The sequence below is a fragment of the Muscardinus avellanarius genome, assembly GCF_963383645.1.
Source record: "Muscardinus avellanarius genome assembly, chromosome: 3".
NCBI lineage: Eukaryota > Metazoa > Chordata > Mammalia > Rodentia > Gliridae > Muscardinus > Muscardinus avellanarius.
This window is the reverse complement of record NC_137788.1, coordinates 102,869,164-102,897,052: the sequence shown is the minus strand read 5'-3', so window position 1 is coordinate 102,897,052 and position 27,889 is coordinate 102,869,164. Positions and strand designations below refer to the sequence as shown.

The following is a 27,889-nucleotide window of genomic DNA, read 5'->3' as shown; positions in this document are numbered from 1 at the left end:
TTGACTTTTTTTTCTTACCAAGTCTGTTTCTCACAGATGCAAGTTAATCTTATGGCTTTACCTTTCACTTCAATGTGGGTGATAACTAAATATGGTTTATTTCCCATCTTCCCCAATCCATACCTACAAACCTTTTTTTTTTTTTTTTTGGTACTGGGGATGGAACCCAGGGGCATTGTACTTCTGAGCTACACCCCAGGTCTTCGCCTCCCAAATGCTGGGATTACAAGTGTGCGCCACCATGCCGGGCTCCACAAACTCTTCTTACTTATTTCTGTGGGCCATTCGTATGACACACTCGCCTAGATTGCTGTCCAGCTGGCTCAAAACCCGTCCTTATGCTTTTCCTGCTCTCCAGTCCTGATCATCCAATCAGTCCTTTCTAGCCCCCTTCTCCCCTTCTCCTGCTTCTTTTTCTCCTTCTCCCGCTTCTCTTTCTCTTTCTCCCTCTTCTTCTTCCCCCTTCCCTCCCCCTTCCCTTCCTCTTCTTCTCCTTCTCCTTCTTCTGTATTGGGATGGAACCCAGGGGCATTCTAACCCTAAGCTACACCCCCAGCCCTATTTTTTATTCTTTATTTTGAAACAGGGTCTTGCTAGGTTGATGAGAATCTCACTGATTGCTGAGAGTGTTCTCCAACCTGCAATTTTCCTGTATCAGACTCCCAAATACTGGGATTACAAACATGTGCCACCATGCCCAGCTTGTCCTGGTTATTCTTACCAAATTTTATTACCATTTGCCTCAACTCTCAATGATGTAGGCTTTCTGTAGCTCTCCCTTGGCCACTCTGTTTAGTTCTGTTTCTGCCTCATTCCAGTTTGTCCTGTCTAAGGCCGCCAGACTGACAAAAGCTGTGATATCTTTGTCCATTGTTTTTATTCTTTTTTAGATATGGTGTAATTCACTTATAAATTTAACATACCACTAACGGAGATAATGAGACTTAAAATGATCGTTTATTATGTCCTTTTATTTTTTTGTAGTACTGGGGATTGAATCTAGGAGTGTTGTTTCTGATATACATCCCTAGCTCTTCATTTTATTTATTTATTTAGTTATTATATTGGGGATTAAACCCAGGGGTAGTCTACCTCTGAGTTACACCCTCAGCCCTATTTTATTTTCTATTTTAAAGCAGGGTATTGCTAATTTGCTGAGTCTCACTAAGTTGCTGAGACTGTCCTCAAACCTGCAACCCTCCTGTGTCAAACCTCTCAAGTAAAGTATTTACAGGCATGTGCCACCATGCTCAGCTAGAAGAGGGCATTTTAAAAAACAATTCAACCCCCCATGCCATTTTTGTTACGGTTTGGGGAGAGTCTGATTGTGGGGAAACTGTTCCCCGGGAACCTCTGTGAGGGTCCCGGACACACTTTCCCCCAACCCATAACAAAATCCAAAATGACCAAAAACAGAAATAAACCACGGGTTCCTGTCCTAAGCTAAGAATAAATATGCATAGCTTGGACAGTTGCTGAAGATTTAAAGAAGTTTATTAGAAAGATAGAAATACAGAAAATAGTTACAGCCCCATGCCAAAATGGCATGAGGGGGGAGGGTGGCCTGGGCCAACTCACCACTCCCAAGATACAGCAAGTAGACCGGAATTTTTATACCCATGACCTCCATCTTGTTTGCGTAATTCTGACGTAGTGAACGTCCCTCACCTAATTTTTGAAATATTAATAATCATAGCTTTCTCAAATCTTCCTAGGCCATTCCCAATACTGGCACAATTTTGGCATGGGACTGTAACTATTTTCTTTATTTCTATCCTTTTAATAAACTTCTTTAAATCTTCAAAAAAAAAAAAAAACAATTCAAGCTAGGCATGGTGGTACACTCTTAGACAAGAAGATCACAGGTTTGAGAACAGCTTCAGCAAGTAATGACACTCCTAAACCTAGCAAGACCCTATTTCAAAACAAAAAAATTAAGTAGGGCTGAGGGTGTAGCTTGGAGGTAGAATGCCCCTGGGTTTAATTCCCAGGGCCACAAACAAACAAATAATCCAGCTGGACATGGTGACACACACCTGTGGTCCCAGTACTTAAAAGGTGGAGGCAGGAGGATTATAGGTTAAAGCCAGCCTCAAAAACTTAAGGAAGCTGTTAGTAAATTAGCAAGACCATGTTTCAAAATAAAAAAATAAAATAGGGCTGGGGAATGTGGCTCAGAGTTAAAATGCCCCTGGGCTCAACCCCTAGTATGATGATGATAACAATTTTTTTTAAAAATCCAAAAACACTTTCCAAAAGCATTAGTCTGGTTGCCATACTCTTAAAATCCTTCAGTGGAGCTGGGTGTATGGGACATGCTTGTAATCCCAGTGTTTGGGAGGCTGAGACAGGAATATTACAGGTTTGCAGCCAGCCTCGGCTACTTCATAAGGCCCTCTGCAACTTAGTGAGACCCTGTCTCAATATAAAGAATAAAAGATAAGGTTGGGGGTGAAGCTCAGAGGTAGAATGTCCCTGTGTTCCATCCTCAGTACCACACACACAAAAAATCCTTAGTGGAACTTTTGAGGGTGAGTGAATATGTTATCTTGATTATGGTGGTTTCATGGATATATATATATATATATATATATATATATATATATATTCTATATCCCACTGAATCACCAGACCAAAAGTCCTGTGAAAATTATTAAATTATTATTGAGTCAGACATGGTGGCTCATGCTTGTAATCCCAGCATTTGGGAGGCTGAAACAGGAGGATCCTGGTTCGAGAATAGCCTCAAGCTACTACTTAGTGAGGCCCTTTGCAACTCAGTGAGACCCTGTTTCAAAATAAAGGATAAGGCCAGGTATGGTGGTGCACGTTTATAATCCCAGCATTTGGGAGGCTGAGACTGGAGGATCGTGGTTCACGCACAGCCTCAGCTACTTAGTGAGGCCCTCCATAACTTAGTGAGGCCCTGTTTCAAAATAAAGAATAAAAGGGGAATTTCTGGGAAGGTGGCAGTGGCCACAGTCACATTGGTGACCACGGCCGCAGCAACAATAGCTGGCAGCAGCCAAATAGGACAGGTATTCCTCTGAGAAACCCCAGACATCAGATTTTGGTTTAATATCTGATTGGGACAATATATAGAAACATTTATAGCCACGACTTCCTAACTAAAATATAAGAAAGAAGAGGTGGACCAAGATGGTGGAGACGGCAGTGGCAATGACAGCCAGTATTCGGGAGAGGTAGAAAAAACCAATCCAACCCGCCTTGAACTGTTGGAGAAATCTCCCCCAAAAAAGACTGCTCCTGCCACACAATGCTCAGGAACTCTGGACAACATACTATGTAAGAAAAATGCTCGGGAGGAGGGCCAAGATGGTGGCGGCAACAGGGGCCAGTATCGGGAAGAGGCAAGTAGATTCATTCTGATCCACGCTGAACTTTTGAGGAAATCTCCCTGAAAGTAGACTGCACCCGCCTCACATGCTCAGGAACTCTGGACAACATACTATGCAAGAAAAATGTTTAGGGCACGTCAGATGGAGCCTCACATAATCAGGTAGGCCAGTGCCGCGCGTCCCGGGAGCCAAGGGCACTCCTGGCCTTCGACTCCTCTGCGCAGTGCTGGGCAGGGTGCGCTCAGAGCAGCAGAACCCGCTCTCTGTGGTGCAGCTGTGGGCCTCCACTCTTGGCGGGGAGATAAAACACATTGCTACTAAGTACTTGGGCCCCCAACTCCCGCAAAAGACACCTACTGTTTTCTTTTATTGAAATATTGAAGCCAGGCGTGATGGCACACGCTTGTAATTCTCGTGCTTGGGAGGCGGAGACAGGAGGATCATGCAGGTTCGAAGCCAGCCTCGCTGGCTAAAGAGACCCTGTTTCCAAGTTAAAAAAAAGTATAAAATAGGTCTGGGAGTGTAGCCCGGAGGTAGAAGGGCTTCCAAGAACCCCAGTAGCCCCCCCACAAGATTATATATATATGGAAGATGATGGTGGCTGTAGTTGCAGCTGCAGTGGCAACCACGACCGCAGCGGTGATGGTTAGCAGTGTCCGAATATGATATGCATCCCCCTGAGGAACCCTGGACAACAAATTTTTATTTACTAGTTGAATGGGACAACACACAGAAACATTTCCAGTCATCACATCCTATCTGAAATATAGAAGAGAGAGTGGAAAATGGCAGAATTAGAGGCAAGACTGCAGCGCGGTGCCTGCCACTCCAAGAAAAGTGATTTTTGGAGGAATATCCCAGAAGAGATCAGAAAGCAGACTGCTCCTGACACCCATGCACAGGAATACTTAATAACATTCTCTTAGAGAGACCATGAAGGTGGTGGCGATGGCCAGTATTCAGGAGAGGCAGACAGATCCAATCAAATCCACCTTGAAATTTTGAAGAAATTTCTCCAAAAGTAAACTGTTCCTGCCCCACATGCTCAGAACTCTGAACAACATACTATGTAAGAAAAGTTTTGCGGAGACAGACCAAAATGGCGGTAGTGGCAGCAGCCAGTATTCGGGAGAGACAGACGGATCCAATCCAATCCACCTTGAATTTTTGAAAATATCTCCCCAAAAGTAGACTGCTCTTGCCACACATGTGCAGGAATTCTGGAGAACATACTATGTAAGAAAAATGTCTGGGACAAGTTGGAGGAGCCCTGCAGGTATTGCTGGGCTGATTCGCTGCACCGGGTGTCCCGGGAGACCTCAGCTCATGGCCGCTGTGCTCCTCTGTGCTGCGCTGGGGATCAGGGTGTGCTTGGAGCAGCAGATCCCGCTCTCTATAGTGAGGCTGTGATCCTCCACTTTCAGTGGGGAGATAAAATCCATTGCTCTCAGCTTCTGCAAATTGGAATTGGGCTCTCAGCTTCTGCAAATGACATGTGCTGTTTTCTCCTACACACACACACACATAAAGAATAAAAAATAGGGCTGGGGGTGTATCTCAGAGGTAGAATGCCCTGAGTTCCATGCCCAGTACCCCCCCGCCCTGATTTTTTTTTTTTTTGGTGGTACTGGGGTTCCTGGAAGCCCTTCTACCTCCGGGCTAAATTCCCAGACCTATTTTATATTTTTTTAATTTGAAAACAGGGTCTCTTAAGCCAGCAAGGCTGGCTCCGAACCAGCGTGATCCTCCTGTCTCCACCTTCCAAGCATGGGGATTACAAGCGTGCGCCACCACGCCTGGCTACTCCCCAAATTTTTATTATTGAGCCACTTGTCCCTTTGTGGTCGCAACGAATGTTACAGTTTAAATAGTGATGAGGGCTTTTTTCTTATTCAACTAAAGTTTGTTGAATAGAAAAATTAAAACTAATAGGCAGCTCGGTGCAGCTTTAACAAATCTTTATCACAAAATCAGTAGACAATAGAGAAGAGAAGGAAAAAGCAGCATGCTGACCTACATGTTGGAGACCCCAAAAATGGAACTCTGACCCCTTTTCAGGACCCCAGCTTTTAAATAGATTTGTATTGGTATCTTCTTATATGAGTTACCAAAACAATGGGTTAGTAACTTATTCCTTAGGCAGGTGGTGCCTTTTTGTCTCCAGACAGTGCACTGTCTACCTGGCCTTTGCCTCTACTGTATTGGGCGGTATTGGCTGCTCATCAACTATGGGTGCTTCGAAGCAGCACATGGAGTTTACCTTTCCTATACCCAGGCCAGGTCACAGAGGAGAGGAGGTAAACAGAGGCACTGATTGCCTCTCTCTATATTTTTAGGGCTAAAAGCTTCAATTGACTCTAAGGCTTTTATTATAGGTTAATCATTAGAACAAAGGGCAAAGAGAGAGAGGAGCTCTGCTTTGTAACAGCTGCTGCCCCCTCCCTGCCTGAGTGCCTGCACAGCACCCAGGCCCTGACTACTTTTTACATTTTTGAAATGAATACCAAAACAATTTTCCAGTACCGGCACAATATGCATATATATATGTATGTATGTATGTATGTATGTATGTATGTATATATATATATATATTTTTACTATATACAAAATATAGTCAAAACTTGACTATAGTGAAAACTTTGACTATATATGTAGTTAAAATTTATTAAACTCTATACTTTGATATATGTAATCTATTGTATGTCAATACAATCTCAACAAGACTTTTTTTTTTTTTTTTTACGATCCTTGGGGTAGAACCCAGGGGCATTCTACCTCCGAGCTGCACCCCATCCCTATTTTTTATTCCTTATTTTTTGAAACAGGGTCTCACTGAGTAGCAAAGGGCCTCAATAAGTAACTGAGGCTGTCCATGAACCGTGATCTTCCTGTCTCAGCCTCCCGAATTCTGGGATTACAAGCATGCCCACAACACCCAGCTTAACAAGATTGTTTTTTAAAAAAATGTTTTGTAGCTTTCTGCTGTCCACCAAATAAAGCCTGACTCCTCAGCCAGGGATTCAAAGTCCCTCAGGGGAGGTCTGGACGTCCACATCTGCCCTTCTCCCCTTACGCTGCTGATTCTCCTCTACAAACCCAATGCTCTAGTAAACTGAGCACTCATTGAAGCCACCCCCCGCGTCACCTGTGTCCACATCGCTTTTCCTCAGCTCTACTGTAGACATCTTCCGGATCCATCTCAGTGGTCATTTTCCTTATGGGGGCTATCCAGGTAACCCCCCCCACCCCCAAAAGTGATTTTTGCCTCCTCAAACTTTTGTGCGCACCACTTTCATGGTCCTTATTATAAATAGCCTTAAAATATTATTTGTGTACTCACCCTATCAGGAGAAAGGAACCATAGCCAGGTGTGGTGGCACACATCTATAATCTCAGTACTTGGAAAGCTCAGAAAGGAGGGTCGTAGGTTCAAGGACAGCCATTAAGGGCTGGATGTGTGGCTCCATGGTAGAGCGCTTGTCTAGCATGCATGAGGTCCTGGATTCAATTCCAGTGCTGCGAAAAAGAAAAAACCAAACAACACGTATTCATTAAATGACTAAGCAGTTGAAATGAGACTTTATGTTTGATTATATGTTGAGCAGAATGCCAAGCCTCACCAAGAGTCCTGACTCTATTTTTATTTTTTAGTTTTTATGACACTGGTGATTGAACCCAGCTGCATTCTACCTCTGAGCTGCACCCCTAGCCCTTTTTATTTTGTTATTTTATTTTATTTTATGCATTACTGGGGATTGAACCAGGGGCTTTCTACCCTTGAGCTATACTTGCGGCCCTATTTTTAATTTTGTAGAAGACCTCAATAAGTAGCTGAGGCTGGCTATGAACCCAGGTTCCTCCTGTCTCAGCCTCCCAAGTACTGAGATTATAAGCCTACACCACCACATCCAGTCCAGCTTATTTTTTATTTTGAAACAGGGGTTCCTCCTATCTCATCATTCCAAGTACTGATATTATAGGTGAGCATTACTACTCCTGGCTCGTTTAGAAAGGTAAGTTCCTTCAATTGCAAATTATCAGTTGATCCTTGCCTCTTGGTATTCTGGAACCAAAGGCAGAGTGTGATTCCCTGTGTGGTGTGCGTGAGGGTGACTATGAAGTCTGTAGCAGGTGAACTGAAGAGCTTGATGAGGCCTAGGAATGCTGTAGTGATGGCAGCGCAGTGGTGCACACCTATAGTCTCAGTACTGGGAGGACGAGGCAGGAGGAGCTCTAGTTTGAGACCAATCTGGGCAACTTAGGAAGACCCTATTTCTTTTTTTCTTTTCTCCTTCCTTCCTTAGTTCCTTCCTTCCTCCTTCCCAGGGAGGCCAGGAACTAGGCAATGAACCCAGGGACATTCAATCTCTGATCTACACCCCGGCACTATTTTATTTTTTACTTGGAAACAAGGTCTTACTGAGTTGTGGATAGCCTCACTAAATCACTAAGGCAGCTTCAAATCTGTGATCCTCTTGGTTCAGCCTCACAAGTACTGGGATTACAGGTGTGCGCCACCAGGCCGAGTTTAAGACCTGTTTAAAAATAAAAAGGGCTGGTGTGTAGATCAGAGATAGAATGGGATGGATGTAGCTCATTGGTAGAATCACTCTGGGTTCAATACCTGGCATCAGGAAAAAAAAAAAAAAAAGGATGCTGTGTTACTAAGAGGCAGATTAGGAGACAACCTTCATGTGGACAATGAGAAAGCATGACAAGCTTCATTAGAAGTTTTGTTTTGTTTTACTTTTTTTGTGTGTGGTACTGGGGATGGAACTCTGAGCTACACCCCCAGCCCTATTTTTTATTCTTTATTTTGAAACAGGGTCTCGTTGAGTTGCAAAGGGCTTCACTAAAGTAGCTGAGGCTGTCTTCGAACTGTGAACCTCCTGTCTCGGCCTCCCGAATGCTGGGATTACAAATGTGCGCCACCATGCCTGGCTCATTAGAAGTATTTTAAAGCCTCTTCTATGTCCTTTTATAAGGAGAAAACAATCTATACTGAAGAGAAAGGCCACCTCTTTCTGGCTTTGGGGCCTTTTTGCCTGGCACCTTAGTAGGAACACCTTTCCTTTCATAGATGGTCCTGCTGCTTGGGCACAGCACTGAGGGAAGCACTCTTTGCCAGGTTCCTGGCCTCCCTGTAGGGAAGGCCCATCTGTTCTTGGCATAGCCAAGGTGCTCAGTCAAAAGACAAGAAGTATAGATAGCCAAGAGACCCGGAGCCTCCATAGTGCGGAGCTAGCCAGAGCGGAGCTTTACCAAGCCTCACCACGTGGCACAGCACACGACTACTTTATCACAGCAGACTTATTTTAGGTGTACTCAAAGCCATGGTAAGCATGTGGGCTCTACCAATGCATAGAAGACAGTTTGATTGTATGCCTTCATATGTGTGTGTGTGTGTGTGTGTGTGTGTGTGTGTGTGTGTGCATTTTACTGGGATATTCTACCTCTAAGCTACACTCCCCAATCCTTTTTATATTTATTTATTTATTTTTTAATTTACTTACTTACTTACTTATTTACTTATTTTTGCAGTGCTAGGGATAGAACCCAGAGAATTCTATCTCTGACCTACACTCCAGGCCTATTTTTTATTCTTTATTTTGCAACAGGGTCTCACTGAGTTGCAAAGGGTCTCAATAAGGAGCTGAGGCTGTCTGCAAACCTGTGATCCTCCTGTCTCAGCCTCTCAAATGCTGAATTTACAAGCACGAGCCACCACACCCTGCTTTTATTTTTATTTTGAACCGGGGTCTCTTTAGACTGATGATTCTCATTACTTGCTGAAGCTGTCCTCAAACCTGTGATCTTCCTTTCTCAGCCTCTCAAGTACTGGGATTAAAAGTGTGCCACCATGCCTAGTTCATATTTGGTTCTTAGAGTGAAGTTTTAAAATTTTTCTTTCACGCCGGGCGTGGTGGTGCATGCTTAAAATCCCCATGCTTGGGAGGCGGAGACAGGAGGATAGCGCAGGTTCGAAGCCAGCCGTGCTGGTGTAAGAGACCCTGTTTCCAAATATAAGTATAAAATAGGTCTGGGAGTGTAGCCTGGAAGTAGAAGGGCTTCCAGGAACCCCAGTAACACACAAAAAAAATTTATTTCAGCTTTGGTTGCCAGCAGATTCCAGAATGGCAGCTATATAAATAGGAAGATCACCTAAGAGCTTATTGCTAGCCAGGCACAGTGGTACATACCTGTAATCTCAGTACTTGGGAGGGTCTGATGTGAGGATCACAGGTTCAAGGATGGCCTCAGCAACATAGCAAGACTCTCAGCAACCTAGAAAGACCCTGTTTCAAATCAAAAAATTAAATTCATCTTCAAGCACCAGAGATGGAACAAGCACCAAGATGTCCCACCAAGTCCAGCATGGTGGCACACACCTGTAATTTCTGTATTTGGGAGGTTGAGATAGGAGGAATGCAGGTTTAAGGACAGCCTCAGCAAGTAGTGACATTCTTGGCAACCTAGCAAGTCCCTGTTTCAAAAAAAAAAAAATAGGGCTAGAGGTGTAATTTGGAGGTAGAGTGCCCTTGGGTTCAATCCTCAGCACCAAAAAAAAAAAAAAAAAAAAAAAAAGCCAACCATAGAACCATCATTGTACTCCAGGGTGAAAATTCTCCACGTAATAGATGGGTCCACTTGTTTGTAAGCATGGGCAGCACAAGACCCATCTATTACGTGGAGAATTTTCACCCTGGGCCTTCGCATCCTGTGTCCCTCTCTTGATATGCACTTTCCAGTGTGGACTTATATAGGACACCTCTGTCTGACCTTCTTATCGACCAAAAGATTTATGGAAATCTATGGAAGATAGGAATGTTTGCACACATATCTCTACAGACACATAAGGGTGGACATAGTATTGAAATGAATTTGCTCTGTACAGCTAAAGCCACAGAAAACCATAAGGGTGAGTTTACCATTGTCACTGACTGGTTGGAGATCTGAGTGAGTCAAAAGAACAGAAATTTGAGTCGGGCATGGTGACACACACTTGTCATTCCAGGGCTTGAGAGGATGATCACGCAGGCTCGAAGCCAGCCTCAGCTACTTAGTGAGGCTCTCAGCAACTTAGTGAGACCCTGTTTCCAAATAAAATATAAAATAGGTCTGGGAGTGTAGCCTAGTGGTAGAAAGCCCCTGGGTTCCATCTCCAGTACAAAAAAATAATAGAATAAAAAATAGGGCTGGAGATGTAGTCCAGAGAATGCCTCTGGGTTCAATCCCCAGCAAGAATGAATGAATGAATGAATGCTGGCCATGGTGCTGTGCGCCTGTAATTCCAGCATTCGGGAGGCGGAGACTGGAGGGCAGGACAGCCTCGGCTACTTAGGGAGACACCTTTGCAACTCAGTAAGACCCTGTTTCAAAAAAATAAAAAGACTAAAAAAAAAATAGGACTGGGGGTGTAGTTCGGAGGTGCAATGCCCCTGGTTTCCATTCCCGGTACTGCATAAAATAAAAGTTGCAATTACTCGAAGAAATACCATAATACTCTATGTGGAAGATATCCCATTAGGGTGTTATTAAGTGCAATCACAAAATTCCAAAAGAATGGAATGAATGTGAGCTTTTCCTTTGTGTTTTTTGTTTTTATGATACTGGGGGTTGAACCCAGGATCATTCTACCTCCAAGCTACAATCCCAGCCCTATTTTATTTTATTCTTTTAATTTTGAAACAGGGTCTAGGTTGATGAGAGTCTTACTATTTACTAAGGCTGTCCTTGAACCTGCGATCCTCCTATCTCAGCCTCCCAAGTACTGGGATCTCAGGTGTGAGCCACCACATCCAGTTTCCTTTCTGAATTATGCCCAGTCAAGTCAGTGTAGAATCTGGCAAGATAGTGCAGTGAGTTATGCTCATGGTCCACTAAAGCTCAGAGCCAGCAGAGATGCCATGTGCACTCATCCTCTGTCTGGGGACATGATTTGATTGAGCCAAGCATTGTGGTATATGCCTGTAATCCCAGTACTTAGGAGGCTGTGACAGGAAGACTGCAGGCTCAAGGACAGCCTCCACAAGTAGTGAGATTCTCATCAACTAGTGAGTTTCCAAATAAGAAATAAAATAGGGCTGGGGTGTAGCTCAGAGGTAGAATCCCCCTGGTTCAGTCCCCAGTGCCAAAAAAATTATTTTAAAAAGTTGACAATGTAAAGCCCAGCTGTGGCACACAGTTTTTGAAAGTAACCTGCAGCCGTGCGTGGTGGCGTAGGCTTTAATACTTGTGCTTGGGAGGCTGAGACAGGAGGATCGCACAGGTTCAAAGCCAGCCTCAGCTACTTAGTGAGGCTCTCAGCAACTTAGTGACACCTGTTTCCAAATAAAATATAAAATAGGTCTGGTAGAAAGCCCCTAGGTTCCACCCCCAATACCACCAAAAGAAAAAAAATAAACTAACTTGCAAAGCACTTACTATATCCTAAATTTGCACTTTTTGAAGACTTTTGCACATACATCCCACTTTCAGATTAGTTTTGTAAATTGTACACAAACAAAAAAGGGGTTTTTTGAAGTCAGGCGTGGTGGCACACACTTATAATACTAGTATTTGGGAGACTGAGACAGGAGGACCGAAGTTCTCAGACAGCCTCAGCTACTTAGGCCCTTTGCAACTCATTGAGACCCTGTGTCAAAAATAAAGGATAGCCGGGTGTGGTGGTGCACACTTGTAATCCCCACGCTTGGGAGGTGGAGGCAGGAGGATCTCACAGGTTCGAAGCCAGCCACACTGGCTTAAGAGACCCTGTTTTCAAATAAAAATATAAAATAGGTCTGGGAGTGTAGCCTGGAAGTAGAAAGGCTTCCAGGAACCCCAGTACCACCAAATAAATAAATAAAGGATAAAAAATAGGGCTGAGAGTGTAACTCGGTGGTAGAATGCCCCTGAGTTCTATCTCCAGTACCGAAAAAGAAAAGAGGGGGGTATAATAGAGAAAATTGCATTTTTTTTGTGGTACTAGAGATGGAACATAGGGGCAGTCTACCTTTGAGCTATAGCCCTAACCTTATTTTTTATTCTATTTTTTGAAACAGGATCTCACTGAGTTGCAAAGGGCTTCCTATGTAGCTGAGGCTGTCCACAAACAGATCCTCCTGTCTAAGCCTCCCAAATGCGGGAATTACAAACCTGCGTCACCTCGCCAGGCTAGAAAATTGCATTCTTTTCTGCTGTGTCCTTCCCTGAGAACACTAGAGGCAGCAGTGAGCTGTGGCTCCCTCCTCACCACTACCTCCTAGAGCTAGCTCATCTATTTGTTTTTGGCAAAGTGTTTGAATCTTTTATTGCATGGAATTATTGTGTTCACTTACAGCTTATGCCAGACTGGTTTAAATGTTTCATCGAAATACTAAAATTCTTTTAGGAAATTGCCAACCTTTGCTGCATGACCTGTTTCTCCTCCCCAGCTCTTGATCTTCCCACAAGATACAAATGAGTCAACACTATCTTCCTGGGCAAGTGCTGTGCTCCTGTTGCCATGCTGTACATGTAGAAGGAAGTGTGAAAAGCCAAGTAGCTTACATCTGTTAAAAATAAGACTGAAGCCTGGCGTGGTGGAACACTCTTGTAACCCCAGCATTTGGAAGGCTGAGAGAGTAGGATCGTGGTTCACGCACGGCTTCATCTACTTAGTGAGGTCCTTTGCAACTCAGTGAAACCCTGTTTCAAAATAAATAATAAAAAATATGCCGGGCGTGGTGGCGCACGCTTGTAATCCCTGCGCTTAAGAGGTGGAGACAGGAGGATCGCACAGGTTCGAAGCCAGACTCGCTGGTTTAAGAGACCCTGTTTCCAAATAAAATATAAAATAGGTCTGGGAGTGTAGCCTGGAGGTAAAAGGGTTCCATCCTCAGTATCACTAAGAGAAAAAGAAGAAGGAGGAAGAGGAGGAGGAGGAAGAGGAGGAGGAAGAAGAAGAGGAGGAGGAGGAGGAGGAGGAGGAGGAGGAGGAGGAGGAAGAAGAAGAAGAAGAAGAAGAAGAAGAAGAAGAAGAAGAAGAAGAAGAAGAAGAAGAAATAAAAAAAAAGAAGAAGAAGACTGAAGCCAGGGTCGAGGCCAGCCTCAGAGACTTAGTGAGATCCTGTTTCAAAATAAAAATAAAAATGGGCTGGAGGTGTAGCTAGTTAGAATGCCCCTGAGTTCAATCCCCAGTACAAGAAAGGAAAGAAAAAAGAATGAAAGAAAGGAAAGAAGGAAGGAAGGAAGGCAGGCAGGCAGGCCGACCCAAGGTGGTTTTTGTTTTCTCCTTCAGTTTGTTTTTTGCTTGCTTGAGTGGTCTGCTAAGGAAATGGCCTTTTAGCTAAGTGGGTTTTTGAGGTTAGTTATTTCAGAATGTTCCTATACCTTTGGTTTTACAGTAGAACAAACTCCTAAGAATTGTTGCTTAAATTTTTGGTTTTTTTGCGGGTCTGGGGATGGAACCCAGGGGCATTTGACCTCCAAGCTACACCCCCCCTGCCCAATTTTTTATTTTTTATTTTGAGACAGGGTCTCACTGAGTTGCAGAGGGCTTCACTAAGTAGCTGAGGCTGTCCATGAACCGCGATCCTCTGGTCTCATCCTCCTGAATATTGGGATTACAAGTGTGCGCCACCACGCCCGACTCGAATTGCTGCTTACTTTAAAAAAGAATCCTAGAGTTCTAACAGGATACCACTTACGGATCCTTAGGTTTTGGGTAAATGACTATGACAGTATCTAAGAAAGTTTTTTATCTCATATTTATTTCTATCTCCTTCCTTAAGAAGAGACTAAGTATGAGATTGTTCTGAATTATGGGCTTGACCAAAATAGACTTGGGTTATGCTTTAATAGGTATCCTTGGCTTAACTAATTAATAAAGAATAAAGTCTCAGGTTTTTGTTTTGTTTTGTGGCACTGGGACTTGAATCCAGAGGTATTCAACCTCTCAGCTACACTCCTAGCCCTATCAATTTTTTTTTAGGATTATCATTTGCTACCCTACAAATAAATTATTCTGGAATATTTTAATTTTTATTAATAATGAGATCTTTTCTTTAGTTCTGAGATGCAGAACTAAACAAAGTGTTTTGTTTTTAGCCATATTCTGGCTTCCTCATATAGTATTCCTACCAGCTAACAGTGTTTTGCATTTAGTTAGTAATTTTTTAACAAATTAATGGATTTTGTGTTTGTTTGTTCATTTGTTTTGTAATTTAAAAGTAGTGTAATAGCCAAACATGGTGGTGCATGTTTGTAATCCCAGTACTTGGGAGTCTGAAACAGGAGGATCCTAGGTTTGCGGCCAGCCTCTGCAACTTGGAGGGTCTCTATAATTTATTGAGACCTTGTTTCAATCGGGGTGGGGATGTAGCTCAGAGGTAGAATGCTCCAGGGCTCAATCCCCAGGACCACACACACACACACACACACACAGCAGTGTAATTTAAAAAATATCCTTAATCCCATCACAGTTACAGAACTGATTTTTTTTTTTCCAGTCCTGGGATTTGAATCCAGAGGCATTCTACCTCTGAGCTACACCTCCAGCCCTATTTTTTATTCTTTATTTTGAAACAGGGTCTCCCTAACTTGCTGAGGGCCTCACTAAGTAGCTGAGGTTGGCCATAAACCTGCAATCCTTCTGTCCCAGCCTCTCAAGTACTGAGACTACAGGTGTGTGTTACCATGCCTGGCTTGCACAAGTGATTCTAATTTTTTTTAGACTCCACTTAACTGCACTTTTTTTTTGCCGCTTTTTTTTTTTTTTTTTTTTTTTGGTGGTGGTACTGGGGTTCCTGGAAGCCCTTCTACCTCCGGGCTACACTCCCAGACCTATTTTTACATTTTTATTTGGAAACAGGGTCTCCTAAGCCAGTGCGCGTGGCTGGCTTCAAACCTGCGTGATCCTCCTGTCTCTGCCTCCCAAGCGCGGGGATTACAAGCGTGCGCCACCACGCCCGGCCGTTTTTGCCGCTTTTAGACTTAACTACATATTCTTATATGCGGTGGTTGTTGCAAACTTGAAATTGTATCATTTTTAAATGTAAAGATTTCCCATATTTTATAAATTTTTAAAAAGGCAAACAGTGTATTATTTGGGGGCAGCAAGAAATTCTTCTTTAATGCTATATTAGAATAATCTGAAAAATGTTAAATTATTATATAAATATCATGAAATCAATATTATAAATTTTACCCTATTTCCAACAAATATTGCTGAAGAATTATATTTTATTTTAATTTATATAGACAGGATTGAAATTATTTAGAATATTGTCTTTAAGTCGCTTATAACTATGATACTTCAATTATCTTTCCTTTCTTACTATAGAGCTCAATAAAGATGATTCACCCTCATTAGTGTTCAGAATCATGTTTTCCTAAAGGGAGTTTGAATAATGTTGCAAAAACAGAACAGATTGCTAATAGCTTAAATAGAGGAAGTCCAAACAACACATTTCCCAGTTTTCCTCAGGATTACTCCAGGCTAGTATTATTTATTGAGCCTCTGCATTCAAACAGAGCTACTATGTTGATTTTGGGGTGTTCTCACACTGAATTAGACCTTGGGTGGATTATACCCATTGAGGAAATTATTTATTTATTTTGTTTATTTGTTTGTTTTTGGTGCTGGAGATTGAACCCAGAGGCATTCTACCTCTGAGCCACATCCCTAGCCCTATTTTATTTCTTATTTTGAAGCAGGGTTTCACTAAGTTCCTGAGGCTATCCTCGAACCTATGATCCTCCTCTCAGACTCCCAAGTACTAGGAGGAGAGAATTTATGCAAGCTGAGATGTAGAAGCTTTTCTAGACCAGCCTGCCTTCAGGATGGCTTCCTAAAGTAGTATCCTTTCTTTCTTTTTTTTTTTTTAACAATCTCTTTATACTTTTTTCTTTTTTCTTTTTGGAACTGGGGTTCCTGGAAGCCCTTCTAACTCTGGGCTACACTCCCAGACCTATTTTATTTAAAACAGGGTCTCACTAAGTTGCTGAGAGCCTCACTAAGTAGCTGAGGCTGGCTTCGAACCTGCACGATCCTCCTGTCTCAGCCTCCCAAGCGCGGGCGTGCGTCACCACGCCCGGCTAAGTAGTATCCTTTCTAAGACATTGGTTGCAGAGTAAAAACGTCTTCTCTAGAAACAGTTTTTCGGGGTTTTTGTTGTTGTCGTTGTTGAGATGGGGTCTCTTTGCGTTCCTAGGCTGCCCCTGAACTCCTGGGCTCCAGCGATCCTCCTGCCTCGGCCTCCTGAGGAGCTGGGACAACAGACCTGCCTGCACTGCGCCTGGCTCTCTTCAGGCTTTCCCACCTGGAAGTTACTCTTGGCTGCAAGGTAGCTGTTTTTATTTTCTTGTTGTTGCTTCACTGTTTGGCTGCATTATGTTCTGGGGAATACTGTGAGTCGTGTGGTCACTGCCTTCTCACCGCCCTTGGAGGCCACTTGCTCCTCATCCCATGCAGGTCCACACTCGGGGTCTTTTACCCAGTGCTGGGTTGACAAGGTGCTGAGATCAGCAACACCTCCTTAGCGGAGGCCAGCACTTCCTCAGTCCAGGGAGAGACACAGTCTCTGGTAGAAGCAGCAGACTCTGCTTCATCCAAGAGGGAATCTGGGGTCTACATGGCAGACTTAAAAGTTCTGAATAGAAACACCTTCTCTGATGAACAGAAGTTTGCCACTGATCACCCTGACGAGACTTGAAGGAGCCGAGTCCAAGCGGGAGACACACAACTCCAGATGGTGCCGCCTCCTGCAGGGCTGAGTTTTACAGTGTGTCTTTGGAGCAGGAGGAAACAGGTGTCCCCAGGGCCTTGATGTCCCCTGGGGACTAGGGAGAGGCAGTACTGTCTGGGAGGATTTCCATTCTGCCTTTTCTGTAGGAAGGATGAATTTGGCTTCAAGGTGACGAGTGGAACTGTCTCTGAGCTCAGCAGAAAACATTTTCTGTTCTGGTTAGCCTCTTGCTTATTAGAAAACTTGAGTTATAACTGGTTTCCTTTGTTGAGAAGGAAGGCACTAGGGCCCTGGAGTGAGGCAATGGCTTTGTTCTGTGACCACAGAGGCTGGTTTCGTACTAATTTCCTCCAGGGCTGGTGATGAAGTCAGTAAACCACAGCCTCCAGCGTGCTCCGCTCTCAGGTGGCAGCAGTGGCTTCTCGCCGGTGCCTCAGCCATGACACACATTTGACATGCCCTCCCTCAACCCTTCTCACACTCCTGCTCTTGCTCTGCAGCATGGACCAAAGAGACATTCTGCAGAAGCTCTTGGATGAGGCCCAAAACAAGAAAACAAACCGTGAGGAGTTTGTCAGTGAGTTTCTGGTGAGTCTTCTATATCATGCTCTCCGCGTAGCTAGGTATGGGAACTGGCTGTGGTGGTTGGTCCAAGTCTCCTAGACCAAATCACTCTCGGGATGAAGTGAATATTAAACCTCTCAGGAGAAGGAAGAAGGCAGCTTCAAGGTTCGACTTCTCTCAGTAGTTTGGTGTATCTTGGGCATTTTCTCAAAAATACTCATTTTGATATTTGGTTTTTGGTTCTTTGGAATTTGACTGAAAATCCTACAGAAGGTGTATACGATTCCACTTGTATAAATACTAACATGAATTGAACGTCCAGAGTTCCCTAGGGCATCAGAATTGTGGTTTATGCTTCAAATTACTAATTTTAACTAGTATTTAAGAGGAAATAGACCAAGATTAATTTTTCATGGAACATTATGTTTTTAGCCTCACCATAGGATTCCATTTGGATGACAGAGGTTTTTGACGATTGCCAAAACTACTCATTGACATTTTTTTTTTCTTTTCTTTTTCCTGGGGGAGGGGAAATGTGTTTTTGCAATAACAGTTTCCTTAGCCTTTTTTTTTTTTTTTTTTTTTTGGTACTGGAGATTGAAGAATCCAGGGACATTTTGCCTCTGAGCTACACCCATCCTAGCCTTTTTAAATTTTTTTTATTTTGAGCCAGGCATGGTGGTGCACACTTGTAATCCTAGCACTTGGGAGGTGAGACTGGAGGATTACAAGTTTGTGGCCAGCCTCAGCTACTTAGTGAGGCCCTCTGCAACTTAGTAAGACCCTGTTTCAAAAATTAAGAATAAAAATAGGGCTGGGGGCATAGCTCAAAGGTAGAATGCCCCTGGGTTTAATCCTCAGTACTGCCAAAAAAGAAAATTATTTTGAAACAGGATCTTGCTAAATTGCTGAGCCTCTCGCTAAGTTGCTAAGATTAACTTCAAACCCGTGATCCTCCTGTCTCAGCCTCCTAAGTACTGGGATGATAGTATTCTGCTTAGCCTCTTGCTGGGATGATAGTACTTAGGAGGCTGAGACAGGAGGATCACAGTACTCAACATACCTGCCTGGCAGTTTCCTGAATATCTACTTCTTGGAGAGGTAGAATGACTCTCTCAGAAGACTTGGAGGTAGAATGACTAGGGTGAGCAGTAAAGGCAAGTGAGGAACCTGGAGAGAACCCTGAGCACAAAGTAACTTCAGCTCAGGTGGATCTGAGTGGCCCAGGGGAACCACCGTCTCCCTGGGGGACCTGGGGTTACCTATGTGAGGGAAGCCGGTAGGCCTCCTGCACCATATTACCTGGCACATCAGATAACATAGGGTGTCTGACAGTACTGCTTACGTGTTTAAGAATACTTTTAGCTGGTGTTTCAGAATTATAAGATCACTCAGCCTTAACTCTTCAGCTCTGAAGAAGTAGGACTAAACAAGAGAAACGATTGTTATCAAATTATCAGCTTCTTAACATGTCCCTTAACCTCCCCAAATTTCTGTTTTTTAATTTATGAAATAGGGATAATAATTCAGATCCAACTTATGTTTGCAGGATTGTTGTGATGATTAAATATCAATATTGATGATGATGATGATGATGATGATGATGATGATGATGATAAAATGTGAGCCAGGCGCCTATAGTCTGAGCTACTCAGTAGGCTGAGGCAGGAGGATTACAAGTTCCAGGCCTGCTTGGATGACTTAGCAAGACAACTATCTTAAAAAAAAAAAATCCAGTATTACTTAGTGAGCACCTACCACGTACCAAGTCCAGCTCTAGTCACTAAGGATATGGTAGTGAACATAATAGACAAGAGCTTTTGCACTTAGAGTTAACGTTTTGGAAGATGTATTTTCACTTTACAGTTTCCAATGATCAGATATCATGATTGGGTGATTAGATATTATGATGTCAAACCCCTGTGTCAGCTCATCTTGGATATCATGGTATCATAAAAATGTTTCCCTAGCCAGGTGTGGTGGCCTACACCTGTGATCCCAATACTTGGGAGGCAGAGACAGGAGAATCACAGGTTCGAGGACAGCCTTAGCAATTTAGCAGGGCCCTGTTTCAAAATAAGAAATAAAAAGGTATGAGGATGTAGCTCAGAGGTAGAATGCCCTGGGTTTGATCCTCAGTATCACAAAAAATAAGAATAAAAATAGAAATATTGAGCCGGGCGTGGTGGCGCACGCTTGTAATCCCCGCGCTTGGGAGGCTGAGACAGGAGGATCGCGCAGGTTCGAAGCCAGCCTCAGCTGCTTAGTGAGGCTCTCAGCAACTTAGTGAGACCCTGTTTCCAAATAAAGTATAAAACTAGGTCTGAGCCACTGGGTTCTACCCCCAGTGCCACCAAAAAAAAAAAAAAAAAAAAAAAGAAAAATGTTTTCCTACTGCTATTAGCCAGGTATTCAGAAGCCCTCTGGGGAGTTCCCAGAGAAGAGTTAAGAAGGAAGTCCTAGTCCGTGTGTCTGTTTAGAGATGTGCCTGCCCTTGGACTATATATAATTCCTGAGCCAAATTCACCCAGGCATAGAGGTTAAAAGCAAGCTGAGGGGCAGTGCCAGCTCTGTTTTATTTTTCTTCAAAAGAACAGATTACATCCCGTGTGTGTGTGTGTGTGTGTGTGTGTGTGTGTGTGTGTATGTGTGTGTGTGTGTGTGTCTGTTACTGGGAATTGAATCCAGCAACATTCTACCTCTGAGATACACCCCCCTACCCTACTTTATTTTGAAATAGGCTCTTGTTGAGTTACTGTGCACTGGCCTCAAATCTGTGTTCCTCCTATCTCAGCCTCCCAAGCACTGGGATTACAGGTATGTGCCACTGGGCCCAGCCACTTTTTACCTTTTTTAAACTGAGGTCATTATAATCTCACACTAAATTATAGTAGCTGCCTCCTGACTGGTTTCTCTGCCTGTAGCCTTGCTCTGCCTTCAATTAATTTTCCGTTCAACCCTCAAGTGACCCTTTTTGGGTACTAGGATTGAACTCAAGGGCATTCCACCTCCAAGCTACACCCCCAGCCCTTTTTATTTTTTTGTTTTCAAACAGGGTTTTATTAGGTTGCTGAGAGTCTGGATAAGTGGCTGAGGCTGTTCTCAAACCTGAGATCCTCCTGTTTCCACCTCCTAAGTACTGGGATTACAAGTGTGCGCCACTCTACCCAGCCCAAGTGATCTTTTAACAATACAAGTAAGTATTGCCGGGCATGGTGGTACACGCTTGTAATCCCCACGCTTGGGAGGCGGAGACAGGAGAATTGTACAGGTTCGAAGCCAGCCGTGTTGACATAAGAGACCCTGTTTCAAAATATAAAATAGGTCTGGGAGTGTAGCCTGGAGGTAGAAGGGCTTCCAGGAACCCCAGTATCACACACACACAAAAAAAGAAACCAATACAAGTATGGTCATTTCTTACCTTTATAAGAACTTTTTATGCTTTATATGTTTTAGCTGTTTTATAATTGTAAAATATAACGCACACTTAGAAAAGTTCATAAGAGATATAAGTATAATTAGAAAGCAGATATCGCCAACGGAGCCACCAGGCAAATCAAGAAACAGAGCACTGTTAGACCTCAGAAGACCCCAAGAGAGCCTCCTCCAGTGGCCTCCCCACCCTGCCCAAGGGAGGATCACTCTCCTGACTTCTAGATTAATCACTTCCTCACTTTTCTAGCTCCTAATTTTAAGAACCTTGTTTTTGGGTGATGATTAAGTGGAACCTTGCTGTTCACTGACTCATGACCTCCGGTGGAAAAACAGTCTTGCCCTCAGCCCCACCTAAAGGTTCAGCTGAGACGCCCGGGAACTGGCTGTGAGGTTGTGGGGGTGGGGCGGCCAGATGGCTCACTTGGACCAGGCGAACGCGGCCATTCAGCCGAGGACATCCACCTGCTCAGGTCCCGTTTCCACCTTAAGCCATTAATGTGTTCTCCCGGTATTGGATGTTTCTGAGATTTGAGGACGAGTTCTGTGACCAGAGACCACTGCTAGCCTAATTGGCTATGCCTTGGTGGGACTTACCCAAAGCCGACTCTTCTGGGCAGGTGCTGGGCATCCTCCCCTGTCCCCAGGTCCATGGCGGCCATTTCAGTCCTTGCTCTGCCTTAGCCAGGTATCTTTCCACAGATCATGATATTTATAACTGGATGTGACAGCCTGTGATGACAGCTGATGTCAGTGCCATGCTGCTTAGGTCTTTTCTCTGTGCCAGGATGGAATTCAATAACCTTTCAGTGGTGGGTTATTTGCTCTGCCTTGAACACTCCATATGTTCCTCTTTACTGTGTGTGTGTGTGTGTGTGTGTGTGTGTGTGTGTGTGTGTGTGTGTTGCTGGGGATTGAACTCAGAGGCATTCTAACTTTTTTTGAAACAGGGTCTCACTAAGTTGCTGAGGCTGACCTCAAACCTGTGATCCTCTTGACTCAGCTCCCAAGTACTGGGGTTGGTACCTCTCAAGGACGGTGGTGGAGCAGGCCACCACATCTAGCTCCATGTTAACATCTAACAATTCTTCAGATCTCAGTTTGGTGGTCACTTTCTCAGAGAAGCCTTCCCCCGAGCCCCTTTTTCTTTCTTCTTGTGATGCTGGGGATGAAACACAGGGCCTCACAAATACTAGGCAAGTATTCTACCGCTGAGCCACGTCCTCAGCCCTGAGAAGCTTCTAAAAACTGTGGAATATAATGTATACACAGAAAAATGCTTTAAATGCAGAAGTGCAATTTAACAATTAGTAATAAAACAAGCCCCCATATAAGCACCACTCACACCCTTTAAAATAACAACTCCCCCCAAAGAGTAGACATGAACAATAATCCCTAAGGTGACTATTGATCTCACTAAACAATAGAGATGAACTTGGGGGGAGAGAATTGGGAATTGAATCCAGGGACACTCTATCTCCAAGCTACACCCCAGTCCTATTTTTCGTTCTTTATTTTGAAACAGGGCCTCACTGAGTTGCGGAGGGCCTCACTAAGTAGCTGAGGCTGTTCTCAAACTGTGATCCTCCTGCCTCAGCTTCCCAAGTACTGGGATGACATACCTTTGCCCCTGTGCCTGACATAGAGATTAATTTTTATCTTATTTTGAACTATATGTAAATAAAATAATGCTAAATATTTTCTTTCACATCTTGTTTCTTGCACTCTGTGTTTGTAAAATTCATCAGGTTAGTTGCATGCACCTGTGTCTTCATTATTTTCTACCCATTTGCATGAGTTCTGTGAAGGGTCAACAGATGAAATTACTGTTGTGATCACAGAGTGCACTGAGAGAGGTCGAGCAGCCACTCAGCAGGAATTTCCATTTTGAACGGCCATAGTTCAGTGTCTAGTCTTTAGCTCTGCCGATCTAGAAATCCAGTTACTATGCCCAGAGTTGATCAGAATCACACACGGGCTCACAGTACCCAAACACAAGAAATTCAGCAGAAACCAGAAAGCCAGTTTATCAGCTTTTCAAGGGAGAAAAGAAATAACTGTCAAACTAGGTAGAGGTTTACATTGGCTGGCCACAGTATTGTCCGCTTTATAAGGTGTGAGAAGCCAGCTGCAGTCAGGAAGGGCTTGATGAGCAGGTGACTTTAGGGGCCTCACGGGCGATGGTATGACCTTCCCTGAACAGCATTGAAGACACAGGACAAGTGCTTATTGTCTTGCTTTCCTTCTTCCAAAATGGGACCATCCTATTCCCTTAGCACATGCTTTGTCAGATCAATTGCAATTTGTAAAGGACTTGGTCTCCTCTCTGACAAGTGACTGCAGCTGCCTTCCATCTCGGGATGTGTATGTTTCAGCCAATATATTACCTATGGGTTAAGACTTGGTTGTGTGTTGTGTGCCGGTCAGTTTTGCGGTGTATATTTATGTTACAAACTTCTTAGGTATGTTTTTTCTTTCCTACATTGGAGGCAGTTGAAGCATATTCATTTAGAAAGCATGATGTAAAAGTATGAATGTGCCGGGCGTGGTGGCGCATGCTTGTAATCCCAGCATTTGGGAGGCTGAGACCGGAGGATCATGGTTCGCAGAAAGCCTCAGCTACTTAGTGAGGCCCTTTGCAACTCAGTGAGACCCGGTTTCAAAATAAAGAATAAAAAATTAGGCAGGGGGTGTAGCTCGGAGGTCAAAAGCCTCTGGGTTCCAGCTCCGGACCCGCAAAAAAAAAATAAAATAAAAATAAAAGTATGAATGTCACAAAAAGTCAGGTATTGGGCTAAATATGCATATATCACATCCTTGGAGATATATATATATATATATATATATATATATATATATATATATATATGTACAATGTTTAGATGGGAATATAGAGATATAAATATAGCTTCATCAGATAGGGTAATTTGATTATAGTATATTATTATTACTTATTATTATTATTATTATTATTATTATTATTATTTTGGTGCTGGGGATGGAACCTAGGGACATTCTATCTCTACGCTTGACTCTCAGTCTTATTTTATTTGTAAGTTTTTGAAACAGGATATTGCTAGGATGCTGAAGGTCTCCCTAGCTTTCCAAGCCTGGTCTCAAACCTGCAATCCTCTTGTCTCAGCCTCCCAAGTAGTGGGATTACAGCCATGCACCACTATCTTCTTTTTAAAAACTATTTTGGCCAGGCGTGGTGGCGCACGCTTGTAATCCCCGTGCTTGGGAGGCTGAGACAGGAGGATTGTGCAGGTTCGAAGCCAGCCTTAGCTGGCTTAAGAGACCCTGTTTCCAAATAAAATATAAAATAGGTCTGAGAGTGTAGCCCGGAGGTAGAAAGCCCCTGGGTTCCATCCCCAGTAGCACCAAAAACAAAAAACAAAAACAAACAAAAAAATATAAGGCCAATTTTGCCGGGCGTGGTGGCGCATGCTTGAAATCCCCGCGCTTGGGAGGCTGAGACAGGAGGATCGCGCAGGTTCGAAGCCAGCCGCAGCTACTTAGTGAGGCTCTCAGCAACTTAGTGAGACCCTGTTTCCAAATAAAATATATATTTAAAAAATGGGTCTGGGAGTATAGCCTGGAAGTAGAAAGCCTCTGGGTTCCACCCCCAGTACCACCAAAATATATAAATAAATAAAATAAAATTTATTTAAAAAAAAACTATTTTGGAGATGTTGGGTGTGGTGGCTTGTAACCCCAGCATTTGGGAGGATCTCAATGGTTCAAGGACAGTCTCAGCTACTTAGTGAGGCCCTTTGCAACTCAGTGAAATCCTGTTTCAAAAATAAAGAATAAAAATTAGGGATGAGGGTGTTGCTCAGAGGTAGAATGCCTCTGGGTTCCATTCCCAGTACTGCAAAAAAAAGAAAGGAAGCCGGCCATAGTGGTATATGTTTGTAATACTAATGCCTAAGGGGCTGAGACAAGAGGATCACAGGTTCATGGCCAGCCTCAGCAACTTAATGAGGACTTCTGCAACTTAGTGAGACCTTGCTTCAAAACAAAAAATAAAGCTGGGCATAGTAACACATGCCTGTAACCCCAGTACTTGGAAGGCTGAGAAAGGAGGTTTACAGTTCAAGGACAGCCTCAGCAAGTAGTGAGACTCTCATCAACCTGGTGAGATCTTGTTTCAAAAAAAAGGCTGGGGGTATATCTTGGAGGTAGAATGCTAGAATGCCCCTGGGTTTATGCCCCAGTACCACAATAAATAAAAAATAAAAATAAAAAATAGGGCTGGGGGTGTAGATCAGAGGTAGAAAGTCCTGGATTCAATCCCCAGTACCAAAGAAAGAAGGTAGGAAGGAAAGAAGGAAGGATTCCAAATGACAAAAATAACACTAATACCACTTTAATTATCACATGGACCCATATTATTGTAATTATAGCTGGACATGATAGGACATGTCTGTAATCCTAGTACTTGGGAAGCTGAGACAGGAGGATCTCAGGTTTGAGGACAGCCTCAGGAAGAGACTCTCATCAACCTAGTGAGACCCTGCTTAAAAAATAAAAATAAAATAGGGCTGGGGGTGGTAGAATATTCGGTGGTAGAATGCCCCTGGTGCAAGTCATTTCAGTATGATACATACAATAAGTAAATTAAACAAATAAAAATAAATAAATAATACATAATTCTAATATTGATCAGAATTAAAACATGTGGTTTATAGTTGCTTCTATTACTGGTATAATTTATCTGAAGGCAAAATATGTATATGGTTTTAGATATATATTTGGTATGTGTATCAAAGTTTATTATAATAAGAAAACTCTTTGACCACTCCTAGGAATTCATTTGAAGGAAATAATAAATGATACTTATATTTTGGCCACATACTGTAGTGTTGTTATATTTATGAAACACTGGACATATATGCATTTTTTGTGTGTGTGGTACTGGAGATTGAACTCAGGGGCATTCTACCTCCAAGCTACACCACCACCCCTATTTTATATTTTTTATTTTAAAACAGGGTCTCACTAAGTTGCAGAGGGCCTCTCTAAGTAGCTGAGGCTGGATGCAAACCTAAGATCCTCCTGTCTCAGCCTCTTAAATATTAGTATTACAAGCATGTGCCACTATGCTCCATCTGAAATACTAAAAATAACTTAAATATCCAACAATATCAAGAAATAGGTTAACTAGCTTGGGGTTTACTTCATACTAAAATGGAATACTCTACTGCCTTTAAAAACAATGTAGTTGGGAGCAGTGGCACACACCTATAATCCTAGTACTTGAGGCTGAGACAGAAGAATCACAGGTTCCAGGACAGCCTCAGTAACTTAATGAGACTGTGTTTCAAAATAAAAATTAAAAGCCGGGCGTGGTGGCGCACGCTTGTAATCCCCGCGCTTGGGAGGCAGAGACAGGAGGATCGCGCAGGTTCGAAGCCAGCCGCACGCGCTGGCTTAGGAGACCCTGTTTCCAAATAAAAATGTAAAAATAGGTCTGGGAGTGTAGCCCGGAGGTAGAGGGCTTCCAGGAACCCCAGTACCACAAAAAAACAAACAAACAAACAAATAAATAAATAAAATAATAATAATAATAATAATAATAATTAAAAGCCAGGCATAGTGGCGCACATTTATAATCCCAGTAGTTGGGAGCTGAGACAGGAGGATTGCGCATGTTCAAAGCCAGCCTCAGCTACTTAGTGAGGCTCTCAGCAACATAGTAAGATCTTGTTTCCAAATAAAATATAAAATAGGTATGTGAGTATAGCCCAGAGGTAGAAAGGGTTGAGGTAGAAAGGGTTCCATCCCCAGTACCACAAAAAATAAATAAATAAGTAGAGCTGGGCGTGGAGGTGCACACTTGTAATCCCTGCGCTTGGGAGGCAGAGACAGGAGGATCATGCTGGTTCAAAACCAGCCTCTGTGGCTTGAGAGACCCTGTTTCCAAGTAAAAAAATATATGTATAAAATAGGTCTGGGAGTGTAGCCCAGAGGTAGAAGGGTTTCCAGGAACCCCAGTACCACAAAAAAAAAGAAGAAAAAAAAAAAAAAGAAAAAAGAAAAAAGAAAAGAAAAAAAAGAAAAAGGAAAGAAAAAAATTAATAAGTAAATTAAAAAACTAAAAAAAAAAAAGAGGTTTATCTCCGAGCAGAATGCCTGAGATTTTAATACCCAGTACAAAAACAAAAAAACAAAACAGTCAAACAAAAACAATATAAAAGAACACAAACTGATAAGTGAAGAGAGCAAATCACAAAATGTAAATACCTCATGACCTCATGACCCTGTTTTTATTACACACATATGGGTAAAAAATTAGAAGTAATATTACAAAATATTAAAAGTGGAAAATTCTAGGTAGTGGGATTATAGGGAAATGTTTATCTTCTTAATTTTGCTTCTTTGTATATTCCAATTTTTTTCTTTTTTTTTTAATTGTTTATTGGTGCATTGTAGCCATACATCTTAATGGGATACAAGATGGCAGAGACATACATGCACACATCACCCAACTAGCCCTTACACAATTCCCGCCCCATTCTCTCCCCTCCCTCCTCATGTTTGGCTTAGTGATTGACTTTGATATGTTTTTTAAAGTACATCATGTGGATGTACTTAAACATATCAAAGTCTATCACCAAACCAAGCATGGGAAGGAGGGGGGAAGGGAATGGGATGGGGATTGAGTAAGAGCAAATTGGGAGATGTTGTGCATGTATATCTCCGCAAGATTTTTATCCCGTTAAGATGTAACACCCATAAAAAATTATTAAAAGTAAAAATAAATAAATATATAAATAAAGTACATCATGTGCATTAAAAGATTTCCCTCTTCCCCCCTCCTAT

General features: G+C 42.9%; 1 protein-coding gene across 1 annotated transcript in view; it reads left to right on the top strand.

Annotated features, from left to right (window-relative positions):
• PTPN22 (protein tyrosine phosphatase non-receptor type 22) overlaps positions 1–27,889 on the top strand; it is a gene marked incomplete at its 3' end in the record, with an annotated part of 88,167 nt that overhangs the window by 6,033 nt on the left and 54,245 nt on the right. Inside the window, exon 2 of the mRNA XM_080691504.1 lies at positions 17,569–17,656. Within this exon, the coding sequence (XP_080547630.1) occupies positions 17,570–17,656 (87 nt within the window). The 5' untranslated portion in view covers position 17,569. The remainder of the gene's footprint in view (positions 1–17,568; positions 17,657–27,889) is intronic.